The 19,746-nt window shown below is 36.3% G+C and overlaps 1 protein-coding gene across 10 annotated transcripts; it reads right to left on the bottom strand.

Annotated features, from left to right (window-relative positions):
* Positions 1-678: 678 nt before the first annotated feature.
* LOC119987269 (coatomer subunit epsilon-2-like) lies at positions 679-18,615 on the bottom strand. 10 transcript variants are annotated; one of them, XR_005465419.1, is made up of 8 exons: positions 18,359-18,615; positions 17,527-18,263; positions 13,626-13,689; positions 4,934-5,496; positions 3,443-3,527; positions 2,095-2,326; positions 1,580-1,726; positions 679-1,081 (listed from the first exon to the last, which is right to left on the bottom strand). XR_005465419.1 is itself a non-coding variant. In XM_038832139.1 (5 exons), the coding sequence occupies exons 1-3, from the start codon at positions 18,509-18,511 to the stop codon at positions 17,622-17,624; spliced, it is 309 nt and encodes a 102-aa protein (XP_038688067.1). In that variant the 5' UTR covers positions 18,512-18,615; the 3' UTR covers positions 3,280-3,527; positions 4,934-5,496; positions 17,527-17,621. The 10 variants fall into 10 exon arrangements, 1 of the variants encoding a protein (XP_038688067.1); XR_005465422.1 differs by lacking the exons at positions 1,580-1,726; positions 2,095-2,326 and having other exon boundaries at positions 680-1,081; XR_005465418.1 differs by lacking the exons at positions 1,580-1,726; positions 2,095-2,326 and having other exon boundaries at positions 681-1,034.
* Positions 18,616-19,746: the final 1,131 nt, after the last annotated feature.

Below are 19,746 nucleotides of genomic sequence, written 5' to 3' on the forward strand. Positions count from 1 at the left end.
CTCTATAAGTGAAATATCCTGACCAAGCTACCATGGAAGTGAAATCACTTGCGGTATTGTGATTCGATCTGTTGTGGGGATGATCGGATTTTTGTGGAGGTGAGGCAAGCAAGTGTTTTGGGTGGTCGATCGTTAGAAATAATGGCCGTACAGTGATTTTGGGCATCGGGGGAGTCGGTAATGGGTGAGGAAGAAGAATTCAATTTCTTAAAATTTGTTTTTTTAAAATATTTTTTCATTTTCCACTTTTACAAGCCACAACAGCAAAAAAATAGTTGAAATTGATTTTTTAATGCCATTTAGATGTGTTGACTGCCCGAGATGGTCAAAATCTACCCGAGTTACCAGTTTGGAACAAATACGAATATTCGGTTACTAAGTTGTAACATTTGAACTTTGGGTGATCAAATTGGAAAATCCAAAATCTTTCGGTGACCAAAAGTGGTATTAACCCTGTCCAGGACTAATAATATTGATGTGAAAGCTCTCCAGAATGCAGTTCCTAGCAAAGTTGGAATCTACAAAGTGTACAGTCGAAAAGGTAAATTGATAGATAAATAAATTGTTCTCTGTTTATCATGGATGCACATGACTTGTCATATTATTGTTCTCAGGTAGATCAGTAAAGGGGTTTGTGGAGGCATGTAAAAAGGCAACTGTAGATAGCATTTTAATATTCCCCAATGGATAAATGTTGCAGGAATGTCCCAAGAGATAGATGAAACATCATTGTACAAACTAGAGAATAAAACTTTCAAAACCAAATTAGTAAGGTCTCAAGAGATGTAAACATCAGTTTTCTACCCAGTGATTTTAGTGTAACCAAACCAATTTCACTTGAACTGACAGGAGAGAATTACCATGTGTGGAATGCCAACATGTTGAATGCTCTGGAAGCAAGGAACAAGCTTGATTTCCTTGATGGTTTTCTACCAATTCCACAGATGCTATATCCAAAACACCTGCTTCCATGGACTTATAAAGACATGGATCTCTAACAGCGTCTCTCCCAAAATCCTGGTGGGTATATCTATCTAGAAGACAGCAAGGGCGCTTTGGTCAGATCTAAAAAGCAAATATTCTGCAATAAACGAACGAGGATTTTTTAAATCCTCATAGAGTTGGGAAACATAAAGCAAGGAACGCTTTCCGTCACAGAATACTACACTACACTCAAATCCTTGTGGAATGAGCCGCAAGAATATGATCAATTGTCTGCATGCAGCTGTGGTAATTGTACATGTAACATCATGAAGCCTCTGCAGGCCAAGAAGGATAAGGAGAAACCGATGCATTTCTTGATGGGATTAAATGATGACTGTTTTAGTCATGTGAGCAGTCAGATACTGCCATTGAATCCTTTTCCTTCTGTGGACAAGGGCTTCAATCTAGTTCAACAACAGGGGACAAGACAGAAAGTGACCAAACAGCAGAAGATTGTGGAAGCTATGACTATGACAATCAAGAACACAGGATACAACAACAAAAGTCTTGACAAAGGTTCCCAAAATAGCAAGAAGGGATGTTCTGCACTTATTGCAAGAAGAACAATCACAAATGCTACAAATTAAATGGCTACCCAAACAATCCTCAGAAGAGGCCAAGACAGAACAACTCCTCAAGGTGGTATTCAGCAAATCAAGTGGCAAATGTCAGTCAAAGTGAGCTTGAATCTACTGGTCCAGTGGATCTCACCAATGACCAGTGCAATCAGCTAATTGCCTTCCTGCAAAGCAAAGTCAATAAGGGTGAAAATGTGGTGGACGCCCAGTGCTTTGCTACTGCAGCCTCTGTGGCAGGTACTCTCTATACCACTGTTAATAAACATACTGCCAAATGGATCATTGACCGTGGGGCTAGTGATCATGTTATATGTCATAAAGCATTATATCATGCGTGTCATTCCATACATGATTCACATGTTTCACTGCCTAATGGAGAAAAACATAGGATCACACACATAGGGAAAGTGACATTAGGTGAAAACTTAATGTTAACATATGTTTTGTGTGTGCCCTCATTCACATTCAATCTGATATCTGTAGGAAAACTAACAAAAGAAAATCTTTATTCAGTCATATTTACAAAAGGAACCTATGAATTGCACGAAACAAATTCTTTGAGGAGAACTGAGCTGGGTTTGATGAATAGAGGACTCTACTACCTCAACCAGACACCAAGAAAAGATGAAAGCCACACAAGCCTAATCAACTCAGCTGTATCTTCTAGTATCTGGCATCTAAGACTGGGACACCCTTCTGAATATGTATCCAAGCTTTTACCAGAGATCCTAGGTGATAAAATTCCAGAATGTATACACTGCCACCTAGGAAAAATCAAAAGGAAACCTTTTTGTATAAGTTTCAGTTTATCTAATGAAGCTTTTGATTTAGTACATATGGACATTTGGGGTCCAAATCTTATTGTTTCCGTGGATGGATTTAAATATTTTATCACCATAAGATTTTTCTAGGATGACTTGCATTTACATGATGCAATTTAAAGATCAGACTAGGACATATATCACAGGTTTTATTAACTATGTGCAAACTCAATTTAACAAGAAAGTTAAACAAATAAGATCAGATAATGGAAAAGAATTCCTCATGGATAGTTATTACATCACACAAGGAATTTTACATCAAAAATCATGCCCATACACCCCACAACACCATCCCCACAACAAAATGGTGTTGTGGAAAGAAAACATCAACACATCCTTAACATTGCTAGAGTCTTAAAAATTCAAAGCAGTGTTGTGAGAACTGGACCGCCCGGCCAGTTGGACAGGAAAACCGGTGACCCGGCCACCAACCTGGCACGGTTCTGTCAATATTACCATTTGAGCATGTGACCCAATGAAAACCGGTAAAACCGGGCAATCCAACTGGAAACCCAGTGACCCGACCGGTTTTACATGAAACGGAGAGGTTATTTTTTAGAGTCAAATTACTACAAAACATTAAATTCTTTTGTAATTTCATTATATGTATTTCATTTTTTTTACATATAATATGATAATATCAATATATGTATATCACTTATCACTTATCAAAATATATCAGTATAATCAATATGTCAATATAATATATTATTATTACATTGTTAAATGTGAATATTACATACATATTTTTTGGATGATCATATTTCATTATTTTGGTTTTTATTTTTATTTTTTAGCATTAAGTTTAATTATAATATATTTTTTATTTATTAATTGAACTTGCGGTTAAACCGTTGATCCACTGGTTGAACCATTGAACCAGTGACCCGGGTCGGTTTTAATAACATTGATTCAAAGTGGTTTGACACAGAAAATGGGACACTGGCAGATAGTACAACAGATGACTTGAATGTGTTATCTGACACAGAAATTCCAGAAGTAAATAAACAAACACACTCTCCATCAAAGGACAAGAGAATGAACAAAACACCAGCATACCTTTCTGATTATCATTGTGGTGCATTTTCTTCACCACATACATCTCATCATCATACTTATGACTTGTCTGATATGCATTTTATATCTGCAATCACAAAGCACCAGGAACCTTCTAGATATCAGCAGGCTTTAAAAGATAAAAACTGGTGCATAGCTATGCAGGCAGAGATGCAAGCTTTAGAGGAAAATAACTACCCTGTCTAAGGATAGAAAACTTATTAGATGTAAATGGATATATAAAATAAAATACAATGCAGATGGGTGTATTGAAAGATACAAAGCCAGATCAGGGCTTTGATTACAAGGAAACATTCCCTCCAGCGCTTAAAATTACCACTGTGAGAATCTTCCTTGCCCTAGCAGCAATGCAAAACTGGACAGTGCACCATTTAGATGTGCATCATGCCTTTCTAAATGGTGACTTAGAAGAAGATGTTTATATGAGAACTCCTCCAGGACATCCAAATAAAGATAAAAACATAGTTTGCAAATTAAGAAAATTCATACATGGATTGAAACAAGCCTCTAGACAATGGAATCAAACTTGTAAGAAAGCCTTAATTGCTTTTAGTTTTGAACAAAGCAAAGCAGATTATTCACTATTTATATATATTAAGCAAGGAAATATACTATTACTTCTCCTATACGTTGATGATATGGCATTGGGAGGTAATAATGTATCTCTAATCACTGATTTCAAACAATATATTGCTTCTTGTTCTAAAATAAAAGATCCAGGCTTACGTAAGTATTTTGTAGGTCTAGAAGTTCACAGATTGAACTCTGGTTTATCTTTGTGCCAAAGAAAATATGCATCTGACCTATTAAAAGATACCAAACTCTCAGATTGCAAACCTAGCTGCTCACCTACAGACACAAATGCAAAATTATCAAACACAAAAGGAAAGCCCCTAGATGATCCTTTAGTGTACACTTACAGAAGGCTAATAGGGAGACTAATGTATCTCATTCTCACAAGACCTGATATCACCTATTCTGTGAATACCCTAAGTCAATTCATGCATAAACCAACAAATATACATTTAACTGCTGCTCATAGGGTACTCAAATACATCAAAGGAACTCTAGGTCAAGGTTTATTCTATCCTGCGACTAACAATCTGCAGGTCAAAGCTTTTGTGACTCGGATTGGGGTTCCTGTGTTGATACAAGAAGGTCAGCGACGGGATATTATGTCAAACTAGGTGAAGCACTGATCTCCTGGAAATCTAAAAAACAGAAGACTGTTTCCCACTCATCAGCTTAGGCAGAATACAGGGTGGCTAGGCAGTATGTGAGCTATCATGGATCAACAATTTATTCAGACAACTCAAGATCAAGTTCATTCAACCCATGCACCTTTATTGCAACAATCAAGCCGCTATTCACATCACTTCTAATCCTATCTTTCATGAAAGGACCAAGCATATAGAACTTGATCTTCATTACAGTAGAGAGAAAGTTGAAGAAGGCTCAGTTCAAGTGGCTCACCTCAAATCTGAATATCAACCTGGCGATTTGCTCACTAAACCTCTTGCTGTGCATCAAATTCAGTACCTTCACAAGCTGAACATGATTTCCCACCATGATCAGCTTGCGGGGGGGTGATAAACCTGAGAGATGATATCTTCTCTCACGCCATTCTCTGCTGCGTGTCTCACACCATTTCCTTTTCCTGAAGCTTCTACTAGAGCTGCTGAAGATGGTGACGATTCTGCAATGGGCTGGCTGCCTCATTCAATAGGCTGGCTGTCTCTTGTCTTGCTGAGCCCATCACTCAAGTCCAATATGCATACCAAGTGAAAAGGGGCGTTTAGTTATTTGTACCTTCATTATCTTTTAATCTTTTTACAATTGTTTTATACTTTTATAAGGTCAAATCGTTTTGACCGTTGACAGTGTCTTTGAATTTTGAACTGTCTGTACATAAGGCTCCATTGAGCCGTTGCAAGGTAAGCTAATGAGAATTCTTCATCAGCTATCCTTCTCTGTCTCTTCTTATCTCAACTTCATCTTCTTCATTCGCTCATCTCTTCTTCTCTTCATGCTCTAATCTGTGCAATCAAACACACACAATTTGTTTCAAGGTGATCAAGCAAAACTTGTGAAGAATTCTTTTAAATGTTAGAAAGCAACGGAATGGCATGTAAATAACCAGCTTCCAAAATACGGATACTACTTCTATCTTGTCATTTATGTGACAAAATAGGTTTACTAGCAAAACCACTTACAACAATGACCACCAAGCAAAAGAAGCCTCACTTCTCACTAGAATTTTGGTTCATCATCATCCATTTCTTCCTCCCAAATTCAAACAAAGTTGCATAACCAAAAATTTTAAGATCAGATGTGTCTCCCGCTACTGAGGAGTCAAAGCAAGGAAAGCTCCCACCACCACAGGGGATTGTAGAGTGGATAGCTGCGACATGGCCTTCCTCGCATAACTGAGATGCATTCTTTCATGATTTGAGCCAGTATTCTCTAACTAACATTAAAGAAAGTCCACCTCTATGCCAACTTTCATCCCATTTCAAATTGTATATTACTATATGTTATGATATGAGTTTTAATGATGAAGTGTGCATTCTATATGTTGATCAAAATATGTGTTCTATGTTTGCTATGCATTCTTAATTATATTCTGAACTTGTTTCTATCCTTTAATGCTTTAATTTGCAAGGCTAACAAAGATCAACACATGAAGCTTTTAATCAAGCTTACAAGTCACTAAGTTTCAGGTTCCAGATTTCACTATGAATTGTCTTGTTGTTTTGGCCCTTGCTACTCTTACACAAGTTAGCATATCACAAGTTGTCATCCTATAAAGTCAAAGCTTGCTGAAATTCAATGAATGAGTGCAGAAAAGAAAGATTAGCAACTGATTTGAAATGGCAGCTAGCAAAGCATGCTAAAAATTAAATTATGAAGACTTTCCTAGCACATACAAACATCATATGTTCAAGTTACTGCAAAAAGTTAAAGATGGCTGCAATTGTTGAAAAGAAAAGCAATGAAGTAGGTGAAAGAGATAAGAAGTCAAAGTTGGCTGTAAAAGAAGTTGGAATTATTGAAGAGATGAAGAAATAAATGGAGAAGACAAGAAGTGAAATATAGCTGCAAATGGGAGCTGAAATCTTTCAAGATCACAAAGCCTTAAAAGTCAAAAAGGTCTAGCTCCATGCAACGGTCATGTTTAGGAATTCTAGTGCATATAAATGCTTCTATATACTCCATAGAACCACACAGAACTCCATTCCAATTCTCTGAGAGTTTTTCAAGCATTCAAGCCTTCATTCTTACTCAGAAATACTCAAGCTTCATTGTACACTCCTTGATCATTATAGGGTCACTTTGTACACACAATTAAGAGTCTAAGTGCTGGTGATTAGCTTACAAAATCACAAGAAAGTGAGGCTGGCACTTGGTAAGCCAAAACAGCCATTGTAAAGTGAAGTTGGCACTTTAAACAACAGCTGGTGTAAAGAGAGAGGCTTGGCTCTTCAACAAGCAAATCATAGTGGATTCAAACTCTCAAGGAGGAGCCTTGAGGAGTGGATGTAGGACTATACGTAGCCGAACCACTATAAATCTGTTTGCACTCTCTTACCCTACTCTTTACTTGTTTATTTGTGTGTGTGCTTGTTGTATTTAATTCTAGTACTTGATTCCTACTTGAACTAACCTAGACCTCAAGCTTATATTCACTAATATCAAGTTTCTATAAGATTTAAAGTAATCTGAAATCAGCAAGTTTAAACTCAAATTTGACATATTTTTAAGGGTAAAACAATTCACCCCCCTCTTGTGTTACCTAGATTCTTTCAATTGGTATCGAAGCAAGGTTTTAAATTCTCATAAGAACTAACATTCTAGAGAATTAGATGGCTGAAGAGTTTGGAATGTCAATCAATAAACCACCATTCTTTAAAGGAAAGGACTATGCTTTTTGGAAAAATAGAATGGAGATTTTTCTACAATCAAATGACATTGAGTTATGGGAAATTGTAGCAAATGGACCATATAAACCAACAAAACAAATCAAGAAAGGTGAAGAAGAATCAGAGATTGATAAACCTAGAAGTGAATGGAGTGAAAATGACAAGAAGTTAGTGTCCTATAATGCAAAAGCTAAAAACATATTACACTGTGGACTAAGTAGACAAGAATATAATCATATTTCTACATGTGTAACAGCTAGAGATATATGGAAAAAATTAGAAGTTAAGCATGAAGGGACAAGTCAAGTTAAGGACTCTAAAATAAATATTCTTGTTCATAAGTATGAGTTGTTCAAAATGGAACCTCATGAGTCAATATCTGATATGTATGGAAGGCTTACTGGTTTAGTAAATGATTTAACTGCTCTTGGTAAAGTGTTTTCAGATGCGGATCAAGTTCAAAAGATCCTAAGATCTCTACCTAAAAAGTGGGATGCCAAGGTGACAGCAATTCAAGAATCAAAGAACTTGAAGACATTACCTCTTGAGGAACTCATTGGTTCTCTAATGACTCATGAGCTAAAATTGAAGGATAGAGAAGTAGAGGAAGAAGAGGACAGCAAGAAAAGAACTACTGCACTTGCTGTACATAGTTCCCATGAAGATAGTGAAGATGATAGTGATGCTGATACAGCTTTGCTGGTTAAAAATTTCAAAAAATTTATGAAGTACAGGAAGAAGTTTCCTAACAGAAGCAAAAGAAATGAAAAAGGTAAAACAATTGATGAAGTTGTTTGCTTTAATTGTGGCAAAGCAGGACATGTTAAAAATGAATGTCCAAGGAGGAAAAGAGCACACTACATAGATAAGAAGAAAGAAGATAAGAAAGCACTTAAATCTACTTGGGATCTAGATTCTTCAGAGTCGGACCAATCTGATAATGAAGATATCAGGGCAAACTTTTGCCTAGTTGCTAAGGAAGAAGCTCATTCTTCTGCAGAGGTTAGTGAATCTGATTTGGACTCTGATTATGAAGATATTTCTATTGATGAATTATTTAAATCTTTCCAGGAAATGTGCAATCAAAATGAAAAACTTATCTTTGTAAACAAGAACTTGAAAAAGGAAAATACTAGCTTGAAAGATAAAGAGAAAGCATGTCTAGAAGAAATAAGTAAATTACAAAGCAAGCTTAACAACTTAAACATAGAACTAGAGGAGCTGAAAAATTTTAAGGACATTACTATGCCTGATAATTCAGATTTGCTAGAAGAACTTAGATGTCTAAAAGAAAAGAACAAATGCTTAGAAGAGTCTTTTAAAAAATTTTATGCTAGTTCAGACAAGCTTGATAACATCCTATCTATGCAAAAACCATATCTAGATAAAACAGGGATAGGATACAATCCTACTAAATTGAAGGAAACATTATTAGAAAGAAGCAAATTTGATTTTAATGCCTCTACCAGCTCAGTAATTAAAAATTCCAGATTCAGGTCAAGAACTACAAATAAAAAAAATTGTCCAAATTTGGGTTCCTAAAGGAACATATGTTGTTGATACTAACCACCAAGGACCCCACAAAGTGTGGGTACCTAAATAAACACAAATTTTCTGCAGGTTTGTCTAAAATCAAGCCTTAAAGCTTGTGAATGGTTTCTGGACAGCGGGTGTTCTAGACATATGACTGGAAATCCAAAATTGTTTTCGTCCTTCACAAAGAAAGAAGATGGAGGATATGTAACTTTTGGAGACAATGCAAAGGGTAAGATCCTAGGTATAGGGTCTATAGGTAATCTCTCTTCTTTTTGCATTGAAAATGTGCTCTTGGTAGATGGTTTATCTTACAATCTATTAAGTATTAGTCAATTAACAGATAGAGATCTTAATGTGTGTTTTTCTAAGAAAAAATGTCTTATAACAAGTGCTGAAAATGTCACAGCTTTAACTGGTTTCAGAAAAGGTAACGTTTATAAAATTGACTTGGAAATGTTACATTCAAGTTCTATAAAATGCTTAGTTGCATCTGAATTAGTAATTGAAAATTGGCATAGAAGACTTGGACATATAGGTATGAGCACCTTAGCTAAATTGACTAAAAGAGGGCTAGTTAAAGGAGTTCCAAATCTGAATTTTGTCAATAATGGTGTCTGTGATACTTGCACAAGAGGCAAGCAAGTGAAAAGCTCTTTTAAACCTAAAGATGTAGTTTCTACTTCAAGGCCATTACAACTATTGCATTTGGACCTTTTTGGTCCTAGTAGAGTAAAAAGTCTTGGTGGAAAATCTTATGCTTTTGTTCTAGTTGATGACTATACAAGATTTACATGGGTTCTATTTTTAGCACATAAAAATGAGGCCTTAACTGAATTTTCAAAACTAGTAAAGAAATTGCAAAATGAAAAGAGTTGTTGCATATCTAGAATAAGAAGTGACCATGGAGGTGAGTTTGAGAACAATGAATTTGTAAAATATTGTGATGAACAAGGTATTTCACATAATTTTTCAGTTTCTAGAACACCACAGCAAAATGGTGTGGTGGAAAGGAAAAATAGAACTTTACAAGAAATTGGAAGAACTATGATGCTTGAAAACAATTCACCTAAGTATTTTTGGGCTGAAGCAATAAATACAGCTTGTTATGTCTCAAATAGGTTAACAATAAGACCTATTCTTAAGAAAACTCCTTATGAGTTGTGGAATGGAAGACCTCCTAGAGTTGACTATTTTAAAGTTTTTGGATGTAAATGTTTTATTCTAAATACCAAGGATAATCTAGACAAATTTGATTCCAAATCTGATTTAGGTATCTTTTTAGGCTACTCACTAGTTAGTAAAGCCTATAGGGTGTTTAATAAAAGAACTAAATGTGTTGAAGAAGCAATACATGTTAAATTTGATGAATTATCTACTCTAACACCTTCTTGTGAGAAAAATGTGGATATAGTAACAGAAATTGCAGATTTAACAAACAAGGAAAAAGCTGGTACAATTTCTCCAGAGAAGGAAGATGACTCTGAAGAGGAAGTTGACATTTTTGGAACAAAGAAACAAGAAGAGAAAAATGAGTATGAAACTCATGAAAGCACAACTTCAATACCAACCATAGTAGTGGATCCAAAGAAACCAAGGTACACAACATATCATTCACCAAAAGAAATAATTGGTGATGTACATGAAGGAATTCAGACCAGAAATTCCAGGTTATCATCTCTTAATGTTTTCAATTTTGTTGCACTCATTTCTAAGATTGAACCTAGGAATATAAGTGAAGCTATAGATGACAATGATTGGGTTATTGCCATGCAGGAAGAATTAGATCAATTTCAAAAATGTAATGTATGGGAACTAGTTCCAAAACCAGAAAATAAATCAATCATAGGTACTAGATGGATTTATAGAAATAAAATGGATGAAAGTGGTGTAGTTACAAGGAATAAAGCCAGGTTAGTTGCACAAGGTTATAATCAACAAGAAGGCATTGATTTTGGTGAAACTTATGCACCCGTAGCTAGAATGGAAGCCATAAGACTATTAATTGCATTTGCATGTTACAAAGGAATAAAATTATTTCAAATGGATGTTAAAAGTGCTTTCTTGAATGGAAAAATTAATGAAGAAGTGTATGTTAAACAACCACCAGGGTTTGAAGACTTGAAACATCCAGATTATGTTTTCAAATTAAATAAAGCTCTTTATGGATTAAAACAAGCTCCTAGAGCCTGGTATGAGAAGCTGTCCAGCTTCTTAATTCAATGTGGTTTTAGCCGTGGGAAAATTGATAACACTTTGTTTATTAAGATTAAAGATCAAGATATACTACTAGTACAAATATATGTTGATGATGTGATTTTTGGAGCTACTAATGAGTGTATGTGCAAGGAATTTGCTGCAAGAATGCAGGGGGAGTTTGAGATGAGCATGATGGGTGAACTTACCTATTTTCTTGGCTTACAAGTGAAACAAACGCCTAAGGGAACACACATCAATCAAACCAAATACATAAAGGATCTTCAGATCAAATTTGGAATGGACAAAGCTAAACCTTCTCCAACTCCTATGGCAACTACAACTAAACTTGACATAGACTCAGAAGGCAATGAGGTAAATTCAAAACTCTATAGATCCATGATTGGATCTTTGCTATATTTAACTGCTAGTAGACCAGATATCATGTTTAGTGTATGTTTGTGTGCTAGATTTCAATCAAATCCTAAGGAATCACATCTAAAAGCTGTCAAAAGAATTTTTAGATACTTAAATGGTACCCCTACTTTAGGACTATGGTATTCTAGAGAATCAAACTTTGATTTGTTTGGTTTCTCTGATGCTGATTATGCAGGCAGCATAATTGATAGGAAAAGTACCTCTGGCACATGTCAATTTCTAGGAAGAATGTTAGTTTCCTGGTATTCTAAAAAGCAATACAGTGTGGCTCTATCAACCACAGAGGCAGAATATGTAGCTTTAGCGGGCTGTTGTAGTCAACTATTATGGATAAGACAACAACTAAGTGATTTTGGACTCACATATTCAAAAATCCCAATTATGTGTGATAACACAAGTTCAATCAATCTATCAAACAACCCTGTGCATCATTCCAAAGCCAAACACATAGATGTTAGGCACCATTTTATTAGGGACCATGTCATAAAGGGTAATGTTAGCATAGAATACATTGACACTACTCACCAACTTGCTGACATTTTTACAAAGCCCTTGAATTCTGAGAGATTTAAATTCTTAAGACATGAACTAGGATTAACTCAAACATCTTAGTTTCTACCATGCATCATTTCAGGGGGAGCATTCAATATTATTCTTTTTGATTATTCCAAAAAGGGGGAGAAACATTGACAAACATCAAGACTTAAATCTGATTTAAGTCATACATATTTTGGCATCATCAAAAAGGGGGAGAATGTTATGATATGAGTTTTAATGATGAAGTGTGCATTCTATATGTTGATCAAAATATGTGTTCTATGTTTGCTATGCATTCTTAATTATATTCTGAACTTGTTTCTATCCTTTAATGCTTTAATTTGCAAGGCTAACAAAGATCAACACATGAAGCTTTTAATCAAGCTTACAAGTCACTAAGTTTCAGGTTCCAGATTTCACTATGAATTGTCTTGTTGTTTTGGCCCTTGCTACTCTTACACAAGTTAGCATATCACAAGTTGTCATCCTATAAAGTCAAAGCTTGCTGAAATTCAATGAATGAGTGCAGAAAAGAAAGATTAGCAACTGATTTGAAATGGCAGCTAGCAAAGCATGCTAAAAATTAAATTATGAAGACTTTCCTAGCACATACAAACATCATATGTTCAAGTTACTGCAAAAAGTTAAAGATGGCTGCAATTGTTGAAAAGAAAAGCAATGAAGTAGGTGAAAGAGATAAGAAGTCAAAGTTGGCTGTAAAAGAAGTTGGAATTATTGAAGAGATGAAGAAATAAATGGAGAAGACAAGAAGTGAAATATAGCTGCAAATGGGAGCTGAAATCTTTCAAGATCACAAAGCCTTAAAAGTCAAAAAGGTCTAGCTCCATGCAACGGTCATGTTTAGGAATTCTAGTGCATATAAATGCTTCTATATACTCCATAGAACCACACAGAACTCCATTCCAATTCTCTGAGAGTTTTTCAAGCATTCAAGCCTTCATTCTTACTCAGAAATACTCAAGCTTCATTGTACACTCCTTGATCATTATAGGGTCACTTTGTACACACAATTAAGAGTCTAAGTGCTGGTGATTAGCTTACAAAATCACAAGAAAGTGAGGCTGGCACTTGGTAAGCCAAAACAGCCATTGTAAAGTGAAGTTGGCACTTTAAACAACAGCTGGTGTAAAGAGAGAGGCTTGGCTCTTCAACAAGCAAATCATAGTGGATTCAAACTCTCAAGGAGGAGCCTTGAGGAGTGGATGTAGGACTATACGTAGCCGAACCACTATAAATCTGTTTGCACTCTCTTACCCTACTCTTTACTTGTTTATTTGTGTGTGTGCTTGTTGTATTTAATTCTAGTACTTGATTCCTACTTGAACTAACCTAGACCTCAAGCTTATATTCACTAATATCAAGTTTCTATAAGATTTAAAGTAATCTGAAATCAGCAAGTTTAAACTCAAATTTGACATATTTTTAAGGGTAAAACAATTCACCCCCCTCTTGTGTTACCTAGATTCTTTCACTATATTCGAGAATTGAGGAGATAATAGAATAACTAAAGAGACATTTACCTGAGATAACGTGAAGAGGATTTACCACAAAAAGATTGGCTAGAGTTTCTGGATCCTTGGCATCCTATATCAATTACCAAAAAGACCACGTCAACCCATTGCCAGAATCTAGGAGCTATACATTAGTGTCAAGGAATTTAGGTTCAATAAAGATGCATAGATCAGATTTCTGTATATTTGGACATTTAATGCATGCGTGCAAAAAGTAGAACAGGATGCCATACTCAACAAACTGATAAACCATAACATCAGCTCAAGATTTTATCTAGAGAGCATTAAAAATATAAGGTTGAACAGTATGCTGAGCTATCAAAGATGATTTGATGCAGGAAGCCATTAATTTTGTTTTTCTTTTTAATTTGTTCTTTTTAAGAGTCAAGGAATCCTTTATGGTGAAGGTTTCCCTTTTCATTAGATTCAAGTGATTATACTAATCTAGGTCATTAAGGTTTAGGAATCCTTACGTTTCCTTAAACAATGTTTGTAAACCTCATTCAAAGGCTTGCTTGGCACAGAAATAAAGTACTGTCGCAACCGGGGTCACGACGCAGTCCGACATTTGAAAGGATGAAAAATGTTTAGAGTCGCCACCAATTGATTTAAGGTGCAATTAGACACCGTAAAAAACCTACGAACCAGAGAAAAGGGTACAGGGATCGATTGAGTGTGGGGAAGGTGTTAGGCACCCCACAACTCCCGTTTGAAAACGGTTACCCAGATTAATCTAATGGCTATCTTATGGAAACTTGCTCTTTGCAAGATATAATTATTTTGAGAAAAAGGTTGGTATGAAAAATACTATCAACTCATGATAGCTTTGGAAAAAGGGTTTGAAATAACACTTATCAACTTATGGTAGTGTTTGAAAAAAGGTTTGGAATATTACTATCAACTTATGATAGTTTTTATTTGGGAATACACTGCCAACTTTGGTAGGTTTAAATTTAAATACCAACTTATGGTTTATTGAACAAAATGCCCTACCAACTTTTGGTAAGTTTGATTTTAAATACCAACTTATGGTATAAATGATTATATGTACTACCAACTTTTGGTAGGTTTAATTTTAAATACCAACTTATGATGTAAATGATAAAATACCCTACCAACTTTTGGTAGGTTTAATTTTGAACACCAACTTATGGTATAAATGATTATTTGGAAAAAAGGTCATTTGCCAATTTAATCCATTATTGCCAACTTATGGCAAATTCATAAATGAAATCAAATATGGTCCATAATCCAGATAAGTGAAATCAACTTATGATTTCCTTAATTGAAATGACAACATATCAAAGAATCAAGATTTGCACAAAACAGATTTTCAAACCACACACTGCGCACAGATTTTTCAACTCTGATTTCACCTATCAAATGAGGTCGAAATGCAACGAAATTTTATATACAATGTCACAACACCTCAATAAACACTATATCAAAATTTCAGAGCAAAATTCAAAGTTTAAAGCAGTCTGCTAATCTCGGACAGATTAGGGTCTTGAAAATCCTGCAGTTTGAAGTCCTTGATTGTAGAGGCTCGCATTGGAGAAGATTGTTGTAGCAAAAAAAATAACAGGAAAGCTTGATGATTGATGAACTTGATAGCAAGAAGTTTCTCCCCTTTTCTTTCTCTCTTTTTCTTTTTCTCCCCCCCTAGCTCTCTATTTTTGCTCTCTTCCCTTAGCTCTCTCCCCTAGCTCTCTATCTTGCTCTCCTCCTTTAACTCTCTCCCTTAGCTCTCTCCCTTAGCTCTCTATTTATAGGAAATTAGGAGCTACCCATCCATTGAATGACCAACCATGGCAACCTAAGTGGAGTCACCACCATTGAATAACCAATTTGCACTAAGTAAGTGGATTCACCACCATTGAATGTAAATGGAGTCACCACCATTGAATTTGCACTAAAATGATGGATTCACCACCATTGAATGTAAATGGAGTCACCACCATTGAATTTAAGTGGAGTTGCACATCAATTTGCACTAAAATGATGGTGATGCATGGAATGATGTCAAGAGAGATATACATATATGTGTATATATGTATAGGTGGAAATAGTAATGGGTTTGACAAATCATGTGGTGGGCTTTCAAATGATAATCAAGACATTGGTCAAGATGGTAGTGGACACAAGCAAATTAGCTCTTCATGAAATGGGCCAACAAATGTTGAACATAGGTTGGTATGAATTGGGCTAAGATATGAGTATTTGTGGGCTTAAGAATCCAAGAAAGAGAATATTTATGGGCTTATAGGTACAACAAATGTGTTTTTTTGCATTTTTGTGTTTTTTCTCATTTTTGTATTTTTTTGTATTTTAGCCGGACGAAAATCGGGTACTACAAGTACGAGACTGAATTTTTACAGCAAGAGTTTGCAATAGGAGAGATTCCTTTACAAGCTTGATGAGAGGCTAAGAAGGAAAGGTGAAGGCTTGCTTGGCACAGAAATAAAGGAAGAGACTGAATTTTTAAAGCAAGAGTTTGCAATAGGAGAGATTCCTTTACAAGCTCGATGAGAGGCTGAGAGGGAAAGGTGAGCCGTAGATCCAATTGCTTAGCAACCTTAAGATCCTAGACAATGAAATAACTTGGCAAAAGTATTATATATGTCCTTAAACTATCACAAATTTCTCGATTATGTCCTTAAACTATTTAATTTCTCATTTGTATCCTTAAACTATCATTTTGTACATCATTTTTGTCCCGAGTCAGCATTCCGATGTTGACTCCGGCAAAAATGCTGATGTGGCATCCACGTGGCAATTAACATGTTATTATTATAATTTTTGTTTTACACGTGTAAAACTAATTAAAAAAAAAAAAAAGTTAAACCTAAGATGATTTCTCTGGCGAAATCCCGCCACAAATTTCATCTCTCTTCTTCACATTGAAGGTCTCGATTTTGTTTTAATTAATTCATTTTTATCTTTCAAATAATGAAATAAGGGAAATCTATCAAAGTGAATTATCAACAACAACAGCATGAGAATTGCCTTCACCCTCACTCCCAAAATCCCTATTCCACAACAATCCACCCAGAAAACCAGCCTCACGACCACACTAGCATACTACGAATCTGACCTAAAAACCCAAATCAGGAACTAGCTCCAAAAAAAGCAGATGCATGAACTTAATCAAGAAGAACAGAAGAAATCAAACCAAGAACCTGAAACCCAACCTGTCAAACCCAAAAGGGGAACAAAAGAAATCCCTAACCCATGAGTCAAAAGGGGTAAGGATATCATAGATCCAACCAGAACTTCAGGAAAAAAACCCACGAGATTGCAGATGAGAACTGTAGAGGTAGAGCCAAAGCCAGAATCCACTGAGACGACAACAAAATGGCCTCCAGACCCATAACCTCACGAAAGACGTCCTCCTCTTTCACTGCCTTAATTTGACCTCTCTAGCTCAAAATATTATTTTCGCAAGTTAACCTACAGTCCATTTCTCACCCAGAACCCACAGATTCACACGAAAAGGAGAAATTACATCACCATCAACAAACTATTTTCATACTGTTCTAAATACCTAACTACCTGACCTGTTTTCAGAATCCACTAATTAGGTTAGATCTCTTGGTCCGATGGAGCCAGATTGTTTACTGCCCTCAGTTGGCTGGTGGTAGTTATTTTGTCACCGACATGTTAAGACTCAGATCATCATTTTGCCCTTCCACTATGTTGCAATGGTATGGGTCTCTAGTTGATCATCTATAGCTACTTATTATAAGTAATATACCCAAATCTACAATTTCAGAAAATAAATGAACCCCCAGAAGGAAAAATCACTGAAGATAACAAGCATCAAGCTGAGGAACAGATCAAAGATCAAAGACAGGAATGATTTCATTCGTGATTGCAAGATGTGCTAAAGAGGAGATCATATCCAACTTACAGTTCCATGTTCCCTGCATGAACCAAAGTAATGGTGTGTTTCAAAGCCTCATTATAGTCCTCTTCATGCATGAATATGGTCCCAGATATCAGCCGCTAAATAGGATTGCTTCCAATGGCTGAATCATTCAACCACTCCTTCAAGCTTGAAATTGTTGATTCCTGCAAGAAAGACTCTACATCTAATTAACAGTGCAAAAAAATCCACTCAGTTATACTTCCTATGCTAACTGACTTCAACAGCTTCAAAGTTCAAACTCGCAATTAATTTCTCCATACTAAGTTTTTCCAGTTACAAAAACTTACAGAAACCTGATTCTTGAACAGAGTCTAGGTTGTGCAATTGTGTTTGAGAGGGGAACTTCGGATTTATTTAAAACAGTAAGATCTATGTCCTTTACAAACTATCCTTAGAAACCGCAAAACATAACGTAAAACCATTAACAAAATCATAGCGCTACGAAACACCACAAGGAAATTTGTATATGAGAACCGAAGGAGTTTCAATTCCGAGGACTTAATCTATCATGCATCAAATGCACTCATAAACCAAACGATCAAATCGCAATCAGATCCCAATATCCAAGAGATGAAACAATGCTACGTCCAAATTATTCTTATAACAATCTAAATAACTAAACAACAAACCCAATTATCAGGACTGGAAAAATAGAGAGCAAGAAATTTCACGGCTAGGAAAGGCGTAGCAGTCGAGGAGTCGATCTCATTGATCACAAGCTGATAAAACAGAAACAAACACCACTATAAGCAAGTGAAACTCTATTAAGAAAACGCAAAAGGGAATTCTCTAAGAAAGAGAGGGAAAATGAGACCTGGTAGCTGCCGAGGGCAATGTAAGAGCGGTAGACAAGGCAATCGCGCTCGACGGCGTCCTCCGGAGAGAGGTCGCTGTTGTTGATCGCGGCTTGGTAAGCACCCAAGTAGAAGTTGTTTCGCAGATAGAAGAGCTGGTCTGGTGCTGCCATTTCTCTCGATGGGATCGTCGATGATTCGTTTTGGATATATCTGGAGAAGAAGAGGACAAGCGACCAAGCGTGACGGGAATCGCAGCTGGGCGGTATGACCAGAGATATTGGGTTGCACTGGATTTTAATTGGGCCCAATGCACCGTTAAATTTGTTTTTAATAAGTAAGGCCCATTAAGTGCCCCCGCATTTCCTATAGCTAGTTGCTTAGTTCCTTTTAAGTTTCCATAGCGCTAACCGTACATAAAAGTCTGTACATAACACATGTGGTATGCCACATATACTGCTGATTGGATTTGGCGTAAATGACTTGTCAATGTGAAATTAAATTCAAATTTTAAACGGAAAAAAATAATTGAGCAACATTTGACAAAATAAAAAGGACGAAAACCCTAAAAATCGGACATTATGTTTGAGACAAAATTCCAGAGAATAACTTCGATTCTTAGAAATTGAAGTTGCAAGAAAATTGATTCTCTGTCGCGCAATCTTGGGCGAAAGGATCTCTATAAGAAGACCCAACTATTTCGACAAAGTTTTCAAGTAAGTTCTTCAATTTGTACTAGTTCTTGAACCACTGTAGTTTGAAGTTGTTTGGCATATCTTGTTAAGGGATAAAATCCCACATCGGTTGTTGAGAGGTCTTGTATCCAGCATATAAGCTGGTACAGGCCTTCAACCGTTTGAAGTTGTTTGGCATATCTTGTTAAGGGATAAAATCTCACATCGGTTGTTGAGAGGTCTTGTATCCAGCATATAAGCTGGTACAGGCCTTCAACCACTTGCCTAGGTCTTTTCATTATGGAGGGGCCTGGGAACTGCCACGGCCCAAAGGGCCGAGATGGTGGGGAGACCTGGGTTTGTGGTTGTGCCACTGACCCAATTTATCAGATGGTATCGGAGCAGGTGTGCTCGTCCCCGATAAGAAATCCACTCGTTGGTCTTGGGCAATGCCCAGTCCACGAGTGCGGGGGAGTGTTAAGGGATAAAATCCCACATCGGTTGTTGAGAGGTCTTGTATCCAGCATATAAGCTGGTGCAGGCCTTCAACCACTTGCCTAGGTCTTTTCCTTATGGAGGGGCCTAGGAACTGCCACGGCCCAAAGGGCCGAGATGGTGGGGAGACCTGGGTTTGTGGTTGTGCCACTGACCCAATTTATCAGAAATCTTTCAAAAACTTTCTTTTTGATGGGCTATTCGAACATTATAGAGGTTAAATCTTTGGAGGATGAATT

This window comes from Tripterygium wilfordii, chromosome 20, assembly GCF_013401445.1.
Source record: "Tripterygium wilfordii isolate XIE 37 chromosome 20, ASM1340144v1, whole genome shotgun sequence".
Classification (NCBI taxonomy): domain Eukaryota; kingdom Viridiplantae; phylum Streptophyta; class Magnoliopsida; order Celastrales; family Celastraceae; genus Tripterygium; species Tripterygium wilfordii.